Here is a 22,726-nt window from a genome sequence, read left to right on the forward strand (position 1 = left end):
ATTTGTTGTGTAAGGAAGGGTATTTAAAATTCTTTTGTCTTCCGAATCTTGTTATATCTTGCCTGTAGCATAGGTGTCCTGTGAATGAACTAGCTTTAAGATTGTTGGATAATTCAATCTACATGTTATTTATAACTGAAAAGCATAAGAAATGCCTCAGTTGCTCTGTTCTTTGTATGATGTAATACTTGGGGAAATAGACAAAGAAGATGACTCAATCAGTTTAATTATGAAGAATAGCAAGTCCCCAAAAGCCATAATAAATCTTCCAAAAGGGTACTCTGAGTGCCCTTTCAGTATTTCAGATGATTTCTGCCCTTTCACCCATCAAAAATATGTTTCCTCAACTTTCATTGTTGTTCCCAGTACATTTCTTCTCATGCAAATAATGGTCTGTTGAGAAACACAAGTAGAATGTGTCTATATATCAAACCAGATTTAGTGAATCAACATCCATAAATCGTACACTGATGGTCAATTACACTTACTTATCTGTATTTGACTAGCACTTAGGTATTTTTACTGTTATGTTCACAGGAAAAGTAATGTTTTGTTATAAATGTCCCAAATTTCCTGCAAATTTTTAAACTAAATTTTCATTTATTTCATTGGGAATTAATGATGCAGATAATCTCAAGTGAAATTGTTATGGTGGTTTTCTAGAGTTGGGCAGAAAGGTCAAGATACTAAGGCAACCTACAGAAAATAACTCTTACCAAAACAAAAAATACAAACCTAGGTAAGGAGTCAGAGAGATGAGACATAACAACAGCCCAGACATAATTTGTGACTCATCAAGAAATGGTAATGTAAGAACACTTTAAAAAAGGAATTAACTGTCTGTTGCCAGGTAGATTCAATCTGAAAGATACCAAAGAGTTGTTCAGTTCTTCCTTTTGTTTATTGATTTGGATTAAGAATAATTCAGGGGGCAGGAGTTGGGTGATGGGGTTGATATAAATGTTCTCAATTAGACTTGAGCTGGACATAGTTTTCCTCTCTAAATCCATACCAAATCTATCTCTGTGTCATAAACAATGACCTTTTCTCTATTGATGGTTTGCATAATCTCCCTAAAATCTCCCTGTTTCTCTCCAATCCCTCCTTTCTCTAGACAGTAAGCTTGTTATAGGCAGGAAATGTGCCTGATAATTCTGTCATATTGTACTCTCCCAAGAGCTTAGTATAGTGCACTGCACATAGTAAGCACTCAAAAAATACTACTGATTGATTTCTCCTGATCCTTCTTTGACTCTCTCATCTTTCCCAGGAATATTTCAAGAGATCTCCCAACACATCTCAAAATCCAGTCCCTCCACCTGTGCCTCAGTCTCCAACACTTCATTCCTTATCGAAACACTTGATCCCTTCTTTTTCCCTCCCTGACTGTCGTCTTCAACCATTGACTTTTCCATCTTAATCCCCATTGTGTTCGAACATGCTGATGTCTCCCCATTCTAAAAAAACCCTCCCTTGACCCCATCTTCCTCCTAACCACTCCTCTCCAAACTCCTTGAGTGAGTTTTCTACACCCGATGCCTCCACTTCCTCTCCTCCAATTATCTCCTTGACCCCCTCAAATCTAACTTCTGTCCCCTTCACTCCTTGCAAAATGCCCTCTCTGAGGTCACCAATAACTTCCTTCTTGCCAAATCTGACAGCCTCTACTCCATCCTACACCTCCTCAACCTCTCAGCTGCCTTCAACACTGTGCACCACCCCATTCTCCTTGAAACATTATCTAACATTGGCTTCGATGACACTGCCTTCTCCTGGCTCTCCTCCTATCTTTCTGGACGCTCATTCTCAATCTCTTTCATGGACTCCTCTGCCTCTCACCCTCTAACAGTGGGAGTCTCTCAAGGTTCAATTCTGGGTCTCCTTGCATTCTCCCATTCTCTTCCATTCTCCACTGCCTTAGAGAACTCACTTGCTCCCATGGCTCCAACTACTATCTCTACCTGGATGACTCCAAAATCTACCTCTCCAACTCTTCTCTGCAGTTTCACGTTTCCTCATGGCAGCAGGACATTTCTACTTGAATGTCCCACTGACATCTCCAACTTAACATGTCCAAAAAAGAACTGTTCTTCCCACCCAAATCCTGTGCTCCCCATGATTAGACACACCATCATCCTCCCTGTCTCACAAGACCATAATCTTCATACTATCCTTGACTCATCTCTCTCATTCAACCCACATATTCAATCTGACATCAAATCCTGACAGTTCTACCTTCACAACATGGCTAAAATCGTCCCTTTTTCTCTCCAGCCAAACTGCTATTTTACTGATCCAGATGCTTATCGTATCCTGTCTAGATTTCTGCTTCAGCCTCCTCGTTAACCTCCCTGCCTCCTGTCTCTCTCCACTTCAGTCCATTCTTCACTCTGCTGCCCAGATCATTTTTCTAAAAAGACATTTAGTCCATGTTTCTCCACTCCTCAAGAACCTCCGGTGGTTGCCCATCTACCTCCACATCAAACAGAAAATCTTTACCATAGGCTTAAAAGCACTCAAACAGCTAACCTTCTCCTATCTTACCTCACTAATTTCCTACTACAACCCAGACCACGCTTCACTCTTTTAACACCAGCCAAGTCACTGTATCTCAATCTCATCTATCTCTCCACCGAACCCTTGTCCACATCCTCCCTCTGGCCTAAAACTCCATCCCCCTTCATAACGGACAGACTACTACTCTCCCCATCTTCATTCATTCATTCATTCATTCAATCATATTTATTGAGTGCTTACTGTGTGCAGAGCACTGTACTAAGCGCTTGGGAAGTACAAGTTGGCAACATATAGAGACGGTCCCTACACAACAACGGGCTCACGGTCTAGAAGGGGGGAGACAGACAACACAACAAAACATGTGGACAGGTGTCAAATCATCAGAACAAATAGAATTAAAGCTAAATGCACATCATTAACAAAATAAATAGAATAGTAAATATGTACAAGTAAAATAAATAGAGTAATAAATCTGTGCAAACATATACAGGTGCTGTGGGGAGGGGAAGGAGATAGGGTGGGGGGGATGGGGAGGAGGAGAGGAAAAAGGGTGTTCAGTCTGAGAAGGCCTCTTGGAGGAGGTGAGCTCTTAGTAGGGCTTTAAAGGGAGGAAGAGAGCTAGCTTGGCGGATGTGTGGAGGGAGGGCATTCTTCAAAGCCATCTTCAAAACCTTATTAAAAATTGCATTTCCTCCAAGACTTCTTCCCTGAGGAATCCCTAATTTCCTCTACTCCAACATCCTTCTGCTTCACCTATACACTTGGCAAATCACCTGGAGTAGTGGATAGAGCACAGGCCTGAGAGTCAGACGGTTGTGGGTTCTAATCCTGTTCTGCCACTTTTCTGCTGTGTGACCTTGGGCAAATAACTTAACTTCTCTGTGCCTCAGTTACCTCATCTGTAAAATGGGGGCTGAGAGTGTGAGCCCCATATGGGACAGGGACTGCGTCCAACCCAATTTGCTTGTGTCCACTAAAGCATTTAGTACAAGCCTGGCACACAGTAAATGCTTAACAAGTATCACAATTATTATCCTCTAGACTGTAAGCTCATTATGAGCAGGGAACATGTCTATTTATTGTATATTGTATATATTGCATATTGTACTCTCCCAAGCTCTTAGTACAGTGATCTGCATACAGTAAGTGCTCAATAAATATGATTGAATGAATCTTAACCCTTTAAGCACCCTCAGCCCTGCAGCACTTATGTACATGCCCATAATTTATTTGGATGTCTGTCCACTAAACTGTAAACTCCTTGTGGGCAGGGAACATGTCTTCCAACTCTATTGTATTGCACTCACCCAAGTGCTTTGTACCATGCTATGTACCCAGTGAGTAAGTGCCCAATAACTATCACTGATTAATTGACTGATGGCATTATTTATTGGATTGTAAACCGCTCATGGGTATAGAATGTGCCTTATGCTTCTGGTGTTTATTATTATATTTGTTGATTATGAAGATAGCATAATTAAGCATAATTATTATCATTATTGTTATTAATTGTGGTATTTGTTAAGCACTTTCTGTGTTCCAAGCATGGTAATAAGCACAGGATAATCTGGTCAAATAATCTGGTCAGATACAGTTCCTGTCTCATATGAGGCTCACAGTCTCAAGGAGGCAGAACAGGTGATCTAACTCCCATTTTAGAGATGAATAAGCTGAGACGCAGAGAATTTAGGTGAATTACACAAAGTCATAACATAGGCAAATGGCAGATCCCAGCTTCCCTAACTCCCAGGCCCATGCTCTGTCCACTAGGCCAAACTTACTGTTCACTCAATAAATTCTATAAATTCTAATTATTGCTTTGCCCAAGCCATGAGGGCAATCTTACATTTTGGGATACATTTTGTAGGCTGCTGAATTGATAAATGCATCCTCTATAGCACTGCAACAATAAACTCACAAAATTATCCTGGTAAATATAGTTCTTCATATTCAAAGAAGAAACCACTAATGGTGAAATTCACTCACTGATACCATCTGTGTCTGAAAAGGCCAATGCAGAATCCGGATCCATACTCCCAGTCACACTGCGCACAAATGAAGACTGTCTCTTGGAATTTTCATTCATTCAATCGTATTCCATTCAATCATCATCATCATCATCATCAATCGTATTTATTGAGCGCTTACTATGTGCAGAGCACTGTACTAAGCGCTTGGGAAATACAAATTGGCAACACATAGAGACAGTCCCTACCCAACAGTGGGCTCACAGTATAAAAGGGATATGTACAAGTAAAATAAATAAATAAATAAATAAATAGAGTAGCAAATATGTACAAACATATATACATATATACAGGTATACATATATACTAAGCGCTTGGGTGAGTACAATGTAACAATAAACAGACACATTCTGTGTCTGTGGTTTGCATGTGTGGTCTGCGAATGTGGTTTGCAGCACTTGGGGCTGCTTTTGTTTTTCTCCTCCTTGTCTTTTCTGATAGAGTCTGCTGTCACTCAATCCATCAATAAATCAGTAGCATTTATTGAGCACTTACTTAGTTTTAAGCACTGTACTAAGTGCTTAGGAGAGTACAGCAGATTCAAGACAAAAATTCCCCTACTTTCAAAGAGTTTACAGACTAATGGGGGAAGTCAGACACTACAGTTATTTACGTATAGTGGAGACAGGAGAAAGAAGTCTATTCATAAAGATGTGTATGATCCAATGCCTTCTCTGACTCTACCATGTTGAACTAGAGAAGCAGAGTGGCTCAGTGGAAAGAGCCCGGGCTTTGGAGGCAGAGGTCATGGGTTCAAATCCCAGCTCTGCCAATTGCCAGCTGTGTGACTTTGGGCAAGTCACTTAATGTCTCTGTGCCTCAGTTACCTCATCTGTAAAATGGGGATTAAGATTGTGAGCCCCCCGTGGGACAACCTGATCACCTTGTAACCTCCCCAGAGCTTAGAACAGTGCTTTGCACATAGTAAGTGCTTAATAAATATTATTATTAATGATGTTTTGCATCCATCTGATCTCTAAACTTCTGACACTGTAAAGTGTCAGAGGGCCGTATGGTGAGAGTTTGAGGGGAGGAATGGGGAAGAAAGGCAAAGATTTGAGAAGGCCACTAAGAAATCCACTAATTTTGTACAGGTAAATTTAAATTAAAGAGCGGAGGTAAGTATTCAAATAATTCAGAAGAAAAAAACAATAATCAGATTGAAGGAAAAGTGGGGTTGGAGGCTGAAATGGCTGCCTACCAGCAGAATTATCCAAAATTAGATCCATTCTCCACTACATTAACCAGAACAGAAGTATCTCGAAATGGGACATTTCTTAAAATAAGCAACCCAGGATGTAAAATGGAGGACTACGAACTTCCTTTGACTCTAACTTGACACATCTAAAGTCCTAGTCCTTTTTTTGCCCAGAAATGAAGGTACACAACATTCATTTCTTCCATAATTACTACCCTTCTGCTCTGAGGCATTCATTGTTTCCATGATTTTTAGCAATAACCGAGTTAAATCAATATGACATGCCTCAATGTTACGTGATGGCCCTAAAAATCCATTAACATTCATTATAATTATTTTTTATAGAGCACTAGCTCCATTTACCATGACTCATGCTCGTATATACACCCCACTTAAGGTCTGGGAACTATTTCAATCATTGGCTTTCTTTACTTCAGTTTCTCTTTTCACCATTAAAAAGATTTTAATGCTGTTGCGAGTTTTATAACTGCAGCTGGGGCTCAAAATTTCATTTTGTAAAGTATTTAAGATCTGACAGGAATCTGCTTTCTCCACCAAAAATAAATGACAAGATAAGAGGACTAAAAAGATGAGAAGTAGCGTGGCCTAATGGATAGCACTCGGGTCTGGGAGTCAGAAGGACCTAGGTTCTAATCCCGGCTCTGCATCGTGTCTGCTGTGTTACCCTGGGCAAATCACGTCACTTCTCTGTGCCTTAGGTACCTCAGCTGTAAAATGGGGATTAAGACTGTGAGCCACCCCAGCACTTAGAACAGTGCCTAGCACATAGTAAATGCTTAAAAAATGACACAATTATTATGTTTTGCCTAAACGACTCTGTATTTATGATAGAGTAATTGAATGAGAGGGATTCCTGAAAGAGATTTTCAGAAGTCTTCCCCTTTTTCTCCAGGAAGAATGGTATCCAAACTATCAAGGACAGTGATTGATTTACTTCCTATCTTGCCCTTCTAATAGCCAATAAGAGCACAGGCCTAGGAGTCAGAAGATCTGGATTCCAGTTCCACTTCCGCCACTTGCCTGCTGCGGAACCTTAGGCAAATCACTTAATTTATCTGTGCCTCAGTTTCCTCATCTAAATAATGGGAATGGAATTGGATATCTGTTCTCCCTACCCCTTAGCCTGTGAGCCCCATGTGGATCAGGGACTGTGTTAATGATACTACATCTACCCCAGTGCTTAGTACGACATTTGGGCATAATACGTGCTTAACAAATACAGTTATTGATTAATATTTAGTGATTATATTTAGTGATTAATATTTATCCCTAGATTTATACCCTTGCAATAAATGACATGAAAGGGTTTCAGAATGTAACGAAGATATAGTCCCAGCCCATAGGAAATCTAAGAATGAGAAACCTTCAGCTAGAAATGAAATATACTTTTGATTAGCTTCAATGCTGGAGGTCAAATACAGGAGATATAGTCAGATACAGCATATGATCCAACAGAACAATTTTGACTTTTTCTGCAACCAAACATTTTTTTGGATAGTTGCTAAAGAACTAATTTAACTTTCACCTCTTCTTCCTCCCTACTCCCCATCAATGAGCATGCAACAAGCATGCAAATGACAGGAGAGAAGATGTGATTATAAACAATCTACAGTCCTAGAGTCATTAATTAGTAAATGAACAATTAAAGTAAAGCCAAATTAAAATATATACACTTTGCAGACAGTAAGGCAAGCTAATGATTTTTGACCTTCCTCAAAGCCTTCCCAAAATCTTACCTCCTCCAACAAACACTCCTCAATTAATTTCTCAGAACTCTGGATCAAGTCATTCCTTCAGCCAGCTTCTTTGTACCCATCCTCAACACTCTTCTGTCGGTCAGTCATTCATATTTATTGAGTGCTTACTGTGTTCAGAGACTGTACTAAGTGCTTGGGAGAGTACAATCTAACAATATTAACAGAAACACTCCCTGCCCACAAAGAGCTTACAGTCTAGAGGACAAACTTATGCTTTTGTATAAATGCTTATGCAGCTGAACAGTCAGTTGTATACTTCGACTATTCTAGTTGTAAATATTTTTATGTGTGTCTTCCCCATTGGCGTGTAAGTTTTTGTGGCCAGGGAACATCACTTCTTTCTTCTGAACTTTCCCAAGCCTCTAGTACAGTGCATCACACCAAATGGGCACTCAATTAATACTCCTGCTCCTACTGCTGTGTAAAGTTCTTGTTGCTTACTGTTGCAAAGTGTTGTGGAGGATTTGACCTAGAATTGTGGTTGTTGGATGGGAAGGATGAAATTTGGCCACTAGGAAAAGCAAGACTGCTTAATATTTTGGTGGGGAGAGATAAAACCACACTGGATCATTAGAGAGGGATGAGACATGAGGTTTAGCCTAACTAGAGCACTGAGAATGGAGGGGAGGGGAGGAGCAAGAGAATAAAGCAGTAAGTAGCATAAAGGAAGTTAATAAAGGACCTAGATGCAATTAGAATAATAATAATAATGGTATTTATTAAGCACTTACTATGTGCAAAGCACTGTTCTAAGCACTGGTTACAAAGTGATCCGGTTGTCCCGTGGGGGGCTCACAGTCTTAATCCCCATTTTACAGATGAGGAAACTGAGACCCAGAGAAGTTAAGTGACTTGACCAAAGTCACACAGCGGACAATTGGCGGAGCCGGGATTTGGACCCATGACTTCTGACTCTAAAGCCCGTGCTCTTTCCACTGAGCCATGCTGCTTCTCATATATGTATATATGTATATATATATCCTAACAAGTATAATGATACTTGTTAATCACTTACATTATGCTAAGCACCGTACTAAGCACTAGGGTGCATCCAAGAAAGTCAGGTTGGACACAGGCCCTGTCCCTCATGAGGCTCACCTCTAAGTGGGAGGGAGAAGGATTTAATACCCATTTTACAGTTGAGGAAACTGAGGCACCAAGAGATTAAGTGACTTGCCCAAGGTCAGAGCGGACAAGTGATGGAGCCAAGGTTAGGAACTAGGTCTTCTGACTCCCGGACTTGTGCTTTTTCCACCAGGCCACGCCACTTCTCTGATTGTAACATAGAGACAGAGAATCACATAATAACTTGAAGGTCTACTGAGCCCTTTACAAAAACTTCTCGAAGATTTTCGCTTCTCCAGTGATCCTACAACACAGGACCACAACCCAGTTGAGTGAGAATGATCTTGAATTTGGTTGTTGTCTCAGAATTCTGGCCAGCTGATGGAAAGTCAATCACTGTCCCAAAATTGAATTTGGGCTCCAAGTGTTTTCTAGCCGTCTGGCAGTCATAAGCTCCAGGCCTGAACGTCTCCCGCCTGGAGTGAAGGCTCCAGAGATGCCTGAAACTCCTGGGTTTCATTTTCAATTGTGAGGGGGCACCACAGGTGGAGAACAATAATTGCAGCTGCTCACAGACTTCTGGGACAAAGCAGAGTGAAGAACAGAGCACTTATAGAGAAGCAGCATCAGTGGAAAGAACCCGGGCTTTGGAGTCAGAGGTCATGGGTTCAAATCCCGGCTCCACCAATTGCCAGCTGTGTGACTTTGGGCAAGTCACTTAACTTCTCTGGGCCTCAGTTACCTCATCTGTGAAATGGGGATTAAGACTGTGAGCACCCCATGGGACAACCTGATCCCTGTAACCTCCCCAGCGCTTAGAATAGTGCTTTGCACATAGTAAGTGATTAATAAATGCCATTATTATTATAGTAGTTGACTTTGAAGAGATATAAGGTATGTAATCGATTGGAGGCTTTGTGTATGTGTGTGTGTTCATATAATAATAATGATGGCATGTAAGTGCTTACTATGTGTAAACACTGTTCTAAGCACTGGAGGGGGATACAAGGTGATCAGGTTGTCCCACGTGGGGCTCACAGTCTAAATGAGGCAACTGAGGCACAGGGAAGTTAAGTGACTTGCCCAAGGTCACACAGCTGACAAGTGGCAGAGTTGAGATTAGAACCCATGACCTCTGGTTCCTAAGCCCATGTTATTTCTACTGAGCCACGCTGCTTCTCATGTGTGTGCTTGGCAACATTGAGAATAGGAGCGAGAAATCTAGGGTGGCGGGCCACCTTAGAAGCAGCACGGCATAGTGGATAGAGCATTGACCTAGGAGTCAGAAGGACCTGGATTCTAATCCTGGCTCTGCCACTTGTTTGCTATGTGGCCTTGGGCAAGTCACTTCACTTCTCTGTGCCTCAGTTACCTCATCTGTAAAATGGGGATTTAGACTGTGAGCCCCACATGGGGCAAGGACTGTGTCCAACCTGATTTTCTTGTACCTACCTCAGTGCTTAGTGCAGTGCCTGGTGCATAGTAAGTGTTTAACAAATACCACAATTATTATTATTATTCTGTTTTACAAACGTGTTGAAGGCTGCCCACATAAATTTCCAGTGCTTAAGTTATAATAGGAGAGGCACTGGTGAGCTGAAAAGTGGCACATTTCCCATTGCCAAGCAAGCTTACTCAGGCTGGCTCACTCAGGAGCCCAGTGGAGTGTTGGAGAGAGAGAAAAGGGGCTGAACCTCTGCCACCTGCAAGTGGCATCCTCCTCCACCACTCAGAAACCCTGACAGGCTGGACTTGGTGTGACCAGAGAGGAACCATTGGTGAGTAGAATTTGCCCCACTTCCACTCAAGGGCCCTGTTTAGATACTCAGATTTTGTCATGTTTCTCACTGATGAAATTGTTACTGAATCTCTCTAGAACATAAGCTCATTGTGGGCAGGGAATGGGTCTGTTATATTGTTATATAATAATAATAATGATGGCATTTGTTAAGCGCTTACTATGTGTGAAGCACTGTTCTTCACTGTTATATCGTACTTTCCCAAACACTTAATACAATGCTCTGTACACAGTAAGTTTTCAAATAAAATCATTGACTGACTGAATTCTAATCCCAGCTCCAATCAATCAATCAATCAATCAATCAATCGTATTTATTGAGTGCTTCCTGTGTGCAGAGCACTGTACTAAGTGCTTGGGAAATACAGGTTGGCAACATATAGACACAGTCCCTACCCAACAGTGGGCTCACAGTCTAGAAGGGGGAGACGGAGAACAAAACCAAACATATTAACAAAATAAAATAAATAGAATAGATATGTACAAGTAAAATAAATAAATAAATAGAGCAATAAATATGTGCAAACATATATACATATATACAGGTGCTGTGGGGAAGGGAAGGAGGTAAGACGGGCGGATGGAGAGGGGGACAAGGTGGAGAGGAAGGAGGGGGCTCAGTCTGGGAAGGCATCCTGGAGGAGGTGGGTCACTGAACTCCCTGCTGATGCTATTGTTATCATTATTATAATTATTATTATTGCTTACTATATGCCAAGCACTGTTCTAAGTGTTGGGCTAGATACAAGTTAATCAGGTCAAACAGTCCCTGTCCCACATGAAACTGATCCAGAGGTGCCGAGAGGGGAATTTTGCTTCCAACCCTATTCCAGCCCCAGTTCAGGACTGTGAAATGCACTTTAGAGCAAAACCAACTGATGAAAAACCTGCGGTCTTGTGATGGTGAGTCAATGGTCTGAGGCACCACAATGTGTCATTGGAAACAACTCACAGAAACCTACCACCCCAAAGCTTTATTTCATAATAGCAAAATGGCCACTCTCTCCCGACACTGACTGCTTTCCTTTACACCAAATATTCAATCAAGAACATTTATGGAGTGACTATTGTGTGCAGGGCATTGGAACACGTATGTGGAAGAATATAGTAGAACAAGACATAATCCCTCCCCACAAGGAGGTAACTCTATACAGGAGGGAAAGACAGAAAGTTCCCTCTGCTTCTTAGATCTCTAATATTCTCCATCTACATGAAGTAGGAAGAGCTTCAGCCTGTGGGCCAGAGCCCCCCAGCATCTGGGGCTGATGGAGTCCCACTCGGAAGGACTGGGGCCAGTCCTGTGGCTAGGGGGGATACGGCCGTGACGGAGATTATGGGACACCCCTCCACACACTCAGAATCCAGGTGGCTTCTAGCCATCCTCCCAACTCTTACATCTTTATTTAAATGTTTTATTCTTTGCAAATAACCTCAACTACCATATTTGCTTGCATAATTGCCCCATTTTTTGTGTAGTAGTAATAACTGTGGTATTTGTTAAGCTCTTATTATGTGCCAAGCACTGTTCTAAGTACTGGAGTAGACACAAGGTAGTCAGGTTGGACACAATCTCTGTCCCACAGGGGGTCCTGCTCTTCAACCTCTTTTTACAGATGAGGTAACTCAGGCCCAGAGAAGTGAGGTGACTTGCCCAAGGTCACACAGCTGACAAGTGGCGGAGCCGGGATTAGAACCCATGACCTTTGGACTCCCAGGCCCGTGGTGTACCCACTAAGTCAAGCTGCTTCCCCATTAGGCCATGCTGCTTCTCTAGGCCACATTGCATAGTATTTGCAACCCCAGAAAAAGAAGGTGACTACTAGACAGAGAATTAAGAATGACAACAAGGGGAACAGAAGAAAAAAGAGAAGAAGAAATAAATGATGTGAAAAGGAGGGAACAAGGAAGAGGAAGGTGAGAGGGCAATTGGGACTGCATCTCTTACATCTACTGCCCTCTTCCAAGTGCTAACGACAATAAGCACTCAGCGAAATTTACTCACCACCCCATCTTATCCTCTTCTTCTCTGAGCCCTTTTCAAAAAACAAACTCTCCATCTTTTATCATTAGCCCGCACCTAGGACTTGAATACATTCTGATCCATTTACTCCTCCTACTCTGCAACAGGCATGTAATTTTCAAAGAAGAAACTCCCTTCCCAGAGCAAGACTCTAACAGCGGCATTAACTTGTTTTGACTCTTCTATTCTTCCTATCCAGGTCTGTGCCACTATCGCTACTTACAAAGGTAATATTTTTATTTCCTCCTCACAAATAATCTTTTATTTCCTCCTCACAAATCAGCACAGGGGGTGGGTTATGTGGTGAAAATAATTATATGAGTGAAGATGGAATGTATTGAGCACCAACTATTTTCAGAGCATATATTAAGTGCTTGAGAGAGTACCAGAGACTTAATTCATTCAATCATTCTTTCGATCATATTTATTGAGTGCTTACTGTGTGCAGAGCACTGTACTAAGTGCTTGGGAAGTACAAGTTGGCAACATATAGGGATGGTCCCTACCCAACAACAGGCTCACAGTCTAGAAGGGGGAGACAGACAACTAAACAAAACATAGAAAATTGGTAGACATGATACCTGCCTTCAAGGTTCTTACAGTCTGGCTGGTCAGACAAACACTAAAATAAATATAAAGGTATAATAATAATAACTGTAATAGTTGTTAAGTGTTATGTGACAACTATTCTAAGCACTGCGGTAGAAACAAAGTAATCAGATTGAACATAGTCCCTGTCCCACATGGGGCTCACAGTCTTAATCCCCTCTTTACAGATGAGGTAACTGAGACCAAGAGAAGTTAAGTGACTTGTCCAAGGTCACAGAGCAGACACGTGGCAACGCTGGGATTAGGACCCACATCCTCTAACTTCCAGGTCCATGCTCTTTCCACTGGGCCATGCTGCTTCTCACAAGATATGAACATTAATTCCACAGCAGGGAGTATGGAGGTGAGTAACCAAAGGAGCCATCAGCCAGTAAACAGCTGAAGATGGTGGGTAAGGAAGGTAAGGTAGAACCAGATGTTTTTACAAGGTGAGTGGAAATGGAGTCAGAGACACATGTAGCAGAGAGTAGATTTTGAAAGAGGGTAGTGTAGTAGTACTAGTAGTAGTGGTGGTGGTAGTAATAGTGGTAGAAGTAATAATGGTAGTAATAATGCTAGTAGTACTAGTAATATTAATTGAACTGGGTGCAATGCACTGTACAAAGGGCTTGAGAAGTACAAAACAAGAAAATGACACCTTTCCTGCCCACAAGTTTATAGTCTGATGAGGGAGGCAGATATAAATGTAATCAACTATAAATGGAGTAATCAAAATAAATAATTAAATAGGCAGTTGAATAAGCCTATTTACCAAGGTGCTGAGGGTGAATATGAGTGTAAGTGCAATAGATGCCTGGTGGGATACTAGGAATTAAATGAAGGAAGAATGTTAGAGGAGGAAATGGGATGGGCTTTCAGGAAGACTTTGAATATTGGGAGGGGTTTGGGCCTGTCAGATTTGGGGAGGAAAGAGTTCCAAAGTATGGGGAACAGCATAAATGACAGGAAAGAGGCAGACTCCCCAGAAAGCTCTGGGGAACTCTCTCCTAATGGTTTCAAATTTATCTACAGAGTAGTGTTTGCAAGGTCATCGGAGGCAAGAAGGGATTTGGAGGGGATGCATGGAGGCTTCCAGAGGGAGTTAAAAATCTAAAATAATTGTGGCAACAATGGGCATGGGAATCAGTGAGGGAAGAGAAGTAATTTGCTGAATGGAAGAAAAGGCAGAGTTATAGTAAGCGAGGATGAATTTGAAATAGTTAAAGTCAGCCTGGTGCCTGAGTTTCTAGAGCACACGAGTGGAAGAGGTTGTACTAGCATTAGTGTACAAGTTACCAGGACAAGACCAAAAGGACAGGGAGGTGATGGAGTTCAGTTCAGTTGAGAGGGCCGTTTGAGGGGCATGGATACATGTATCAAAGGAGGGAGGAGAGTAGGAAGTCCAGGTGAGGCATGATGACTTAAGATAAGTATAGGGGGCATAAAGCAGAATGGCCTAATGGAATAAGCATGAGCCTGGGAGACAGAGGACCTGGATTCCAGTTCTGACTCCATCATTTGCTTGCTGTGAAACCTTGAGGAAGTCACTTAACTTCTCTGTGTCTCAGTTCCCTCATCTGCAAAATGGGTATTCAAATACCTATTCTCTCTCCTAGACTGTGAGCTCCAAGTAGGATCTGAACATCTTGTATCAGCCACAACGTTTAGTACAGTGTTTGCCACATGGTAAGTGCTTAAGAAGTACCACAATTCTTACATTATTATCATTATTATTATTAAAGATGAGATGTCTCTGGGGGCGGGAGGAGAGAAAAGTTTGTGGATGGGTGGCAGAATAGAAGCTTGTAATCAGAGAGTGGTACTCCAGAGTTGGTGAGTTGAGAAATAGTGTGATGACTGACTTGTACTTCTCAAGTGCCTAGTACAGTGCTCTGCACACAGTAAGCGCTCAATAAATACGATTGAATGAATGAATGAATCTGATGTGTGGGTGAGGTGGGGGTGTAGAAGGAGGTCTGCAGAGTTGGGGAGTGAGAGGAAGCAGGCAGCTGAGATATTATTCGGGACATCCAAATGGATATTTGTCCATGAGGATGAATGCAAGGAAAGAGGAAAGAGAAAGGTGTTGTGTGGCTCAGTGGAAAGAGCCCGGGCTTTGGAGTCAGAGGTCAGGGGTTCAAATACTGGAACCACCACTTGTCGGCTGTGTGACTTTGAACAAATCACTTCACTTCACTGGGCCTCAGTTACCTCATCTGTAAAATGGGGATTAAAACTGTGAGCCCCCGTGGGACAACCTGATCACCTCGTAACCTCCCCAGCATTTAGAACAGTGCTTTGCACCTAGTAAGCACTTAACAAATACCATCATTATTATTATTATTGAAGTTGCTCAGAAAAGCAGAGCTGAGGTATCAGGGTGATGCCGGTGACTCTTCTAAAGAGGAGAAGGTGAGGGATGGAAGAGGGTGATGATATGAAAGCGATCTCCCCCTTCTAGACTGTGAGCCCGCTGTTGGGTAGGGACCGTCTCTATATGTTGCCAACTTGTATTTCCCAAGTGCTTAGTACAGTGCTCTGCACACAGTAAGTGCTCAATAAATACGATTGAATGAATGAATGAATGAGTGGTTCCAAAAAGGACTAGCTTCCATTCTCCCTCCCTGCTTTTTTGATGAATCCATCTCTTTGACAGAGTCATCATCTTTCAGCCATTGGAGAATATTTTCCTTTCTCCTTCAACAGCTTGCCAGCAGGTTCAAGAAGTTTGCAGGCCAGTAAAACTTTCTATGGCCACTTAATGTTTTCATCAGCCTTGCCAATCTTGCCCAGTGTCAGAAATTGTAGGGGAAGTTTATGGAAACAGTAGGAGCCTGAAGAATCCCAATATTTGTGAAGATTATAATGATCATATAGTGTTCCAGCGCTTAGGACAGTACCTGGCACACAGTAAGAGCTTAACAAATACCAGAATTATTATTATCATTGTAACATTTGTTATGCACTTACTATGTGTCAATCACTGAGCTGGGGTAGATTCAATATATTCTAGTTGGACAGAGTCCCTATCCCACATGGGGCTCATAGTCTAAGGGGAAAAGGGATCAGGTATTTAATCCTCATTTTATAGATGAGGAAACTGAGAAATGGAGAAGTTAAATGATTTGCCCAAGATCACACAACAGGTATGCCTGATTTAGGTCCAAACTCTCTTACCATCCTCATCACCATCTTTGTCCTCGTCATCATCATCAGATGATTTATTGAGCTCCTACTGTATGTAGAGCACTATATTTTAAGAGTCTAATAATAATAATATTATTTGTTAAGTATTTACAACATGACAAGCGCTAAACTAAGCTCTGGGGTAGATACAAGATAATCAAATCCCACAGGGGTTCACTGTGTAAATAGGAAAGAGAGTAGATATTGAATCCCCATTTTGAAGATGAGGGAAGATGATTTTTTAAGTTCTTACTGTATGTAGAGCACTATATTTTAAGAGTCTAATAATAATAATAATATTTGTTAAGTATTTACAACATGACAAGCACTAAACTAAGCTCTGGGGTAGATACAAGTTAATCAAATTCCACAGGGGTTCACTGTGTAAATAGGAGAGAGAGTAGATATTGAATCCCCATTTTGAAGATAAGGGAACTGAGACATAGAGAAGTGACTTGTCCAAGGTCACACACAACAGGTAAGTGGCAGAGCTGGAATTAGGACCCAGGTCCTCTGATTCCCTGGCCCACACTCCTTCCACCAGGTTATACCGCTTTTCCCAGTGTGTTAGTAATAGAGTAATAGTATTAGTAGACTGGATCCCTGCTATCCAGGAGTTTACAGCCAAGAGGCCCTTACTTGTCCGCCTTCCAATCCTCCATGTTTAACTCACCTCGTTGCCTGAAAGGTGATACATTCTGGCTTCTTGTAGAAGTGCAAAGACCTCAGGGCACTGCCTAATGAAGGGGTCCGCTTCAACCGTCTCCACAAAATACCAGGGGTCCAGAAGCGGCAAGCGGACGTTCTCAAGCACAAAGGGGAGGAGGGAGAGCCGTTCTGATGGTTTGTGACGGACCCAGCCCATCACCATCTCGAACACCTGGGCCTCTTCTGTCACGTAGAGGTCGTCACTCTTCAGAGTGTGGTGGAGGGTGTCCACTGGAAGTTCCAGGAACTCCTCGTGATTCAGGACTTGGGAGAAGTTCTGGATGATGTAGCCCTGAACTTGCTTCTTCAGGTGGTCCAGGGAGTGGGTGTCTGCCAACCTCAGGATTCCGACACAGTTTTCTGGGTGAAGGGCTTCAGTGAGGAATGTGGCACAGGCGTCCACCATCCGTAGAAACTACCCAGACGAAAAGGATTCAGGTTACAGTGGAGAAGGAGCACCGTCCCTACTCTTATTTTTGCTTTATCGTGGTGGGAGTCTTCCCTTAGTGATGAAACTCTATTGGACTCCTCACCCCAATCCATCCATCAACCAGTGGTTATGATGATGACGGTATTTATTAAGTGCTTACTATGTGCCAGGCACTGTTCTAAACGCTGGGCTTGATGATGATATTTATTAAGTGCTTCTTATGTGCCAAGCCCTGTTCTAAGCACTGGGGGAGATACAAGGTAATCAGGTTGTCCCATGAGAGGCTCACAGTCTTAATCCCCATTTTCAGATGAGGTAACTGAGGCACAGAGAAGTCAAGTGACTCGCCCAACACCACACAGCTGACAAGCAGCAGAGCTGGGATTAGAACCCAAGACCTCTGACTCCCAAACCTGTACTCTTTCCACTCAGTCAGGTTGGACGCAGTCCCATGGGGCTCACAGTCTTAATTCCCATTTTACAAATGTGGTAACTGAGGCACAGAGAAGTAAAGTGACTTTGCTCAAGTTCACGCAGCAGACAAGTGGCAGAGCTGGAATTAGAACCCAGGTCCTTCTGACTCCCAGGCCCATGCTCTATCCGTTAGGCCAAGCTGCTTTCCATGCTGGTATTAGTGCTTATTGTATGAACAGCAATCAATCGATCGATCGATCAATCGATGGTATTAATTGAGCTGGTTGTGGGCAGTGAATGGGTCTGTTTATTGTTATAGTGCACTTTCCCCAGCTCTTAGTACAGTGGTCTGAACACAGTAAGAATTCAATAAATATGACTCAATGAATGAATGCCTAGTATATGTAGAGCACTGTACTGAGCGCTTGTGAAAATACAACAGAATTAGCAAGCACATTCCATGCCCACGACAAGCTTTCAGTCTAAAGGGACTAAGTGCTCAGGAGAGTAATAATAATGACATTTATTAAGCACTTACTATGTGTAAAGCACTGTTCTAAGCACTGGGGAGGTTACTAGGTGATCAGGTTGTCCCACGTGGGCCTCACAGTCTTAATCCCCATTTTACAGATGAGGTAACTGAGGCCCAGAGAAGTTAAGTGACTTGCTCAAAGTCACACAGCTGACAATTGGCAGAACCGGGATTTGAACCCATGACCTCTGACTCCAAAGCCCGTGCTATTTCCACTGAGTCACGCTGCTTATCAATATAACAGTAATATACAATATACAATAGTGAGTATTGGTGGACATGATTCTTGCCCACAAGAAGCTTGACCAATTAAAGGAACAAAGGATAATTAATTAATTAATTAATTCATTCATTCATTCATTCAATCATATTTATTGAGTGCTTACTGCATGCAGAACACTGTACTAAGCACTTGGGAAGTACAATTCGGCAAAATATAAAGATGGTCCCTACCCAGCAACAGGCTCACAGTCTAGAAGGGGGAGACTGACAACAAAACAAAACATGTAAACAGGTGTCAATAATGTCAATAATGGCCCTGGACCAGCCCATAATTATCGGATTGCCACTGCTCCCAGTGAGAAAGGAGCATATTATTATCGTGGTATTTGTTAAGCACTTACTATGTGCCAAGCACTGTTCTAGGCACTGGGGGAGATACAAATTATTCAGGTCAGACACAGTCCCTGTCCCACATGGGGCTCCGTGGTCTAAGTTGAATAGAGTAAGGCATTGACCCTATATTGTACAGTTGAGGAAACTGAGGCACAGAGAAATTAAGTGACTTGACCAAGGTCACACAGCTGTCAAAGGGCAGAGCTGGGATTAGAATCCAGATATGACTCCCAGACCAGTGCTGTTTCCATTAGGCCACAGTGCTCCTCATGTGAGGGGGCAGCATGGCTTAATGGATAGAGCAAGGGCCTGGAAGTTGCCAATTTGTACTTCCCAAGCGCTTAGTACAGTGCTCTGCACACAGTAAGCGCTCAATAAATACAATTAAATAAATGAATGACTGAATGGAAGTCAGAAAGATCTGAGTTCTAATCCCGGCTCTGCCACTTGGCTGCTGTGTGACCTTCGGCAAGTCACTTAATTTCTCTGGGCCTCAGTTATCTCATTAGTAAAACGGGGATGAAGAGTGTAAGCCCCCTGAGGGACAGAGACTGTGTCCAATCTGATTAACTTGTATCTACCCCAGCGCTTAGAACAGTGTTTGGCACACAGTGAGTGCTTAACAAGTTTTATTATTATTATTATTATTATTATTATTATTATTATTATTATTATTATTATTATTATGAGAATATGACTGCACTCCCAACCAGCAGAGCAAAGCTCATGTGGTAACCTTTAATAAATTTAATGGTGATGGGGAAGCACTCATTCATTCATTCATTCATTCGATTGTATTTATTATTATTAATAATAATAATGGTGGTATTTGTTAAGTGCTTACTATGTGCCAAGCACTGCTCTAAGTGCTGGGGGAGGATACAAGGTGATCAGGTTGCCCCACGTGGGGCTCACAGTCTTAATCCCCATTTTACAGATGAGGTAACTGAAGCACAGAGAAGTGACGACTTGCCCAAAGTCACGTGTCTGACAATTGGCGGAGCCGGGATTAGAATCCTTCACCTCTGACTCCCAAGCCCAGGCTCTTTCCACTGAGCCATGCTGCTTCCCAATAATTTTGGTATTTGTTAAGCACTTACTATGTGCAAAGCACTGTTCTAAGCACTGGGGAGGATACAAGGTGATCAGGTTGTCCCACGTGGGGCTCACAGTCTTAATCCCCATTTTTACAGATGAGGTAACTGAGGCCCAGAGAAGCTGACTTGCCCAAAGTCACACAGCTGACAAGCAGCAGAGCCGGAATTTGAACCCATGACCTCTGACTCCCAAGCCTGTGCTCTTTCCACTGAGCCACGCTATTGAGCATTTACTGAGTGCACTCTCTAGGAAGTCAGTAGCTGGAACTCTGTGAGTGAGGGCAAGATTGAAATGAGGAAGAGGGAACTTGTATTTGTGTTTCCAGAACCAGGACTGGCAAATTGGAACAGCTGTTCCAGGACCCAAGTCTTAGGCACCCAAGGTGCTGGAAAATTCTTGTCAGACAAAGAAAACACTAGCTCTGATCCAGATTAGCCGAGTGGCTTTCAGATGCTCCCATACATTCAATCATATTTATTGAAATCTTTCTGTGTGCAGAGCACTGTACTATGCACCTGAGAGAGTAAAATACCAAAACAGACACATTCCCTGCCCACAATGAGCTTACAGTCTACAAGACACCATCCAGCCAAGGATCAACAGATCCTGCTGTGAGCTCACTGTTGGGTAGGGACTGTCTCTATATGTTGCCAGCTTGCACTTCCCAAGCGCTTAGTACAGTGCTCTGCACACAGTAAGTGCTCAATAAATATGATTGATTGATTGACTGATTGATTGATTGATCAACTCTTCCCTGTTCTCAAGTCCCTTGCTGGGACTTCCCTGTCCAGCCCTTGAGAGGGCCCCACTAGCCATGTTCCAGCCCCTGTCCCCCTTCACTTGGTCAAAAAAATGCCACCTCCCACCTCTCTCTCCACAATCGTGAGTTCCCACCCAAACAGGAGCAGGCAACAGAACCAAAAACACAGCCAGGCGTCAGAAGCAGAAAGGGCAATCACTGATTTTGCAAGAAGTGGCTTAAAGAGGAAACCTTAACAAGAAGTCAAACACACACTGGAAAGAAGTCATGCCTTCTCTTCCTCTTTGCTTTCACGCCTGCCCTTAACAAAGGGCCTGGACAGTCTGGTTCAATGCTGTGGAAACAGGCCCGGGCAGAGGCAGATCTAAAGCTGTCCTAAATCAGGATTTGCCTCTGGAGTCCCCCACTAACTGTAAAAACTCACTGTCAGAAGAGTGTCTACCAACTCTGTTATATTGAACTCTCCCAAACACTTAGTACAGTGCTCTTCACACAAGTGCTCAATAAATGTGATTGATTGATTACTACTGGAGAGGAAGACTTTCCCGCCTGAGTGCAGTTTCCTCAAGGCTGAAGCTCATTGTGGGGAGGGAATTGTCCATCTATTGTTATTTTGTACTCTCCCAAGTGCTTAGTACAGTGCTCAGCACACATTAAGTGCTCAATAAATATGATTGAATGAATAAGATAGAGACAGAGAGTGAGAGACCAAAGCCCCTTTTTCCCCAGATTCATTCTTTCATTCATTCAATCGTATTTATTGAGCGCTTACTGTGTGCAGAGCACTGTACTAAGCGCTTGGGAAGTACAAGTCGGCAACATATAGAGACGGTCCCTACCCAACAACGGGCTCACAGTCTAGAAGGGGGAAACAGACAACAAAACAAAACATGTAGACAGGTGACAAAACCATTGGAATAAATAGAATTATAGCTATATGCACATCATTAATAAAATAGAGTAGTAAATATGTACAAGTAAAATAAATAGAGTAATCAATCTGTACAAATATATACAAGTGCTGTGGGGAGAGGAAGGAGGTAGGGTGGGGGGATGGGGAGGAGGAGAGGAAAAAGGGGGCTCAGTCTGGGAAGGCCTCCTGGAGGAGGTGAGCTCTCAGTAGGGCTTTGAGGGGAGGAAGGGAGGATATATTCAGTTTTAGGTATTGGCAGAACATCTAGGTAGAGCTGTCCTGAAGCCAGGAGGGTATGCAAGACTTCAGAGAAGGAGAGAGGTCAGGGCTGTTGATGTAGATTTGACAATCATCCACATAGAGATGACAGTTGAAGCCATGGGAGCAAATGAGTTCCCTAAAGGAGTGGGCATAGATTGGGGCTGTAGGGGTTGAACTCAAACTTCTATTCAGACCTTCAGCTCTAGCCTCCAACACACCTTTGTTTCCAACTTAATTCCTATCTTGAGGAGACAGTGACAATTATGCAGTGCTGAAGGCAAGAAAGGGACTCAGATGGACAAATTTATGTTCACTTGTTATCTGACATTGAAATTGGACTCAGAAAGTAAAATCCAATTTACTTGAAGCTATCCTTTGAAACTGCATCAGTATTTAACAAGCCTCCATTCAGAGTCCTGCTTTCAGTTTGATTTACTTTCCCACATAATAATAATAATAATAATAATAATAATAATAATAATAATAATAATAATAATAATAATAAATAACAATAATGTGGTATTTGTTCATTTTTTACTCCATGCCAGGCACTGTACTGAGATCTGGGGTAAATACAACCAAATTGGGTTGAACACAGCCCCTGTCCCGAATGGGTCTCACAGCCTTAATCCCCATTTTACAGATGGGGGAACTGAGGCCCAGAGAAGTGAAGTGACTTGCCTAAGTGACTTGTCACACAGCAGACAAGTGGCAGATCTGGGTTTAAAGCCCAGGACCTTCTGACTCCCAAGTTTGTGTTCTCTCCACTAGCCCATGCTGTTTCAAGCCCACGTGGTCTTAACCTGGCTTTAACCATT

General features: G+C 42.5%; 1 protein-coding gene across 1 annotated transcript in view; it reads right to left on the minus strand.

The window, feature by feature from the left end:
- The window catches only part of KLHL6 (kelch like family member 6), a 57,905-nt gene that overhangs the window by 11,489 nt on the left and 23,690 nt on the right, over nucleotides 1–22,726 (minus strand). Inside the window, exon 3 of the mRNA XM_038749659.1 lies at nucleotides 16,851–17,300. Within this exon, the coding sequence (XP_038605587.1) occupies nucleotides 16,851–17,300 (450 nt within the window). The remainder of the gene's footprint in view (nucleotides 1–16,850; nucleotides 17,301–22,726) is intronic.

This window comes from Tachyglossus aculeatus, chromosome 1 (assembly GCF_015852505.1).
Source record: "Tachyglossus aculeatus isolate mTacAcu1 chromosome 1, mTacAcu1.pri, whole genome shotgun sequence".
Taxonomy (NCBI): Eukaryota; Metazoa; Chordata; class Mammalia; order Monotremata; family Tachyglossidae; genus Tachyglossus; species Tachyglossus aculeatus.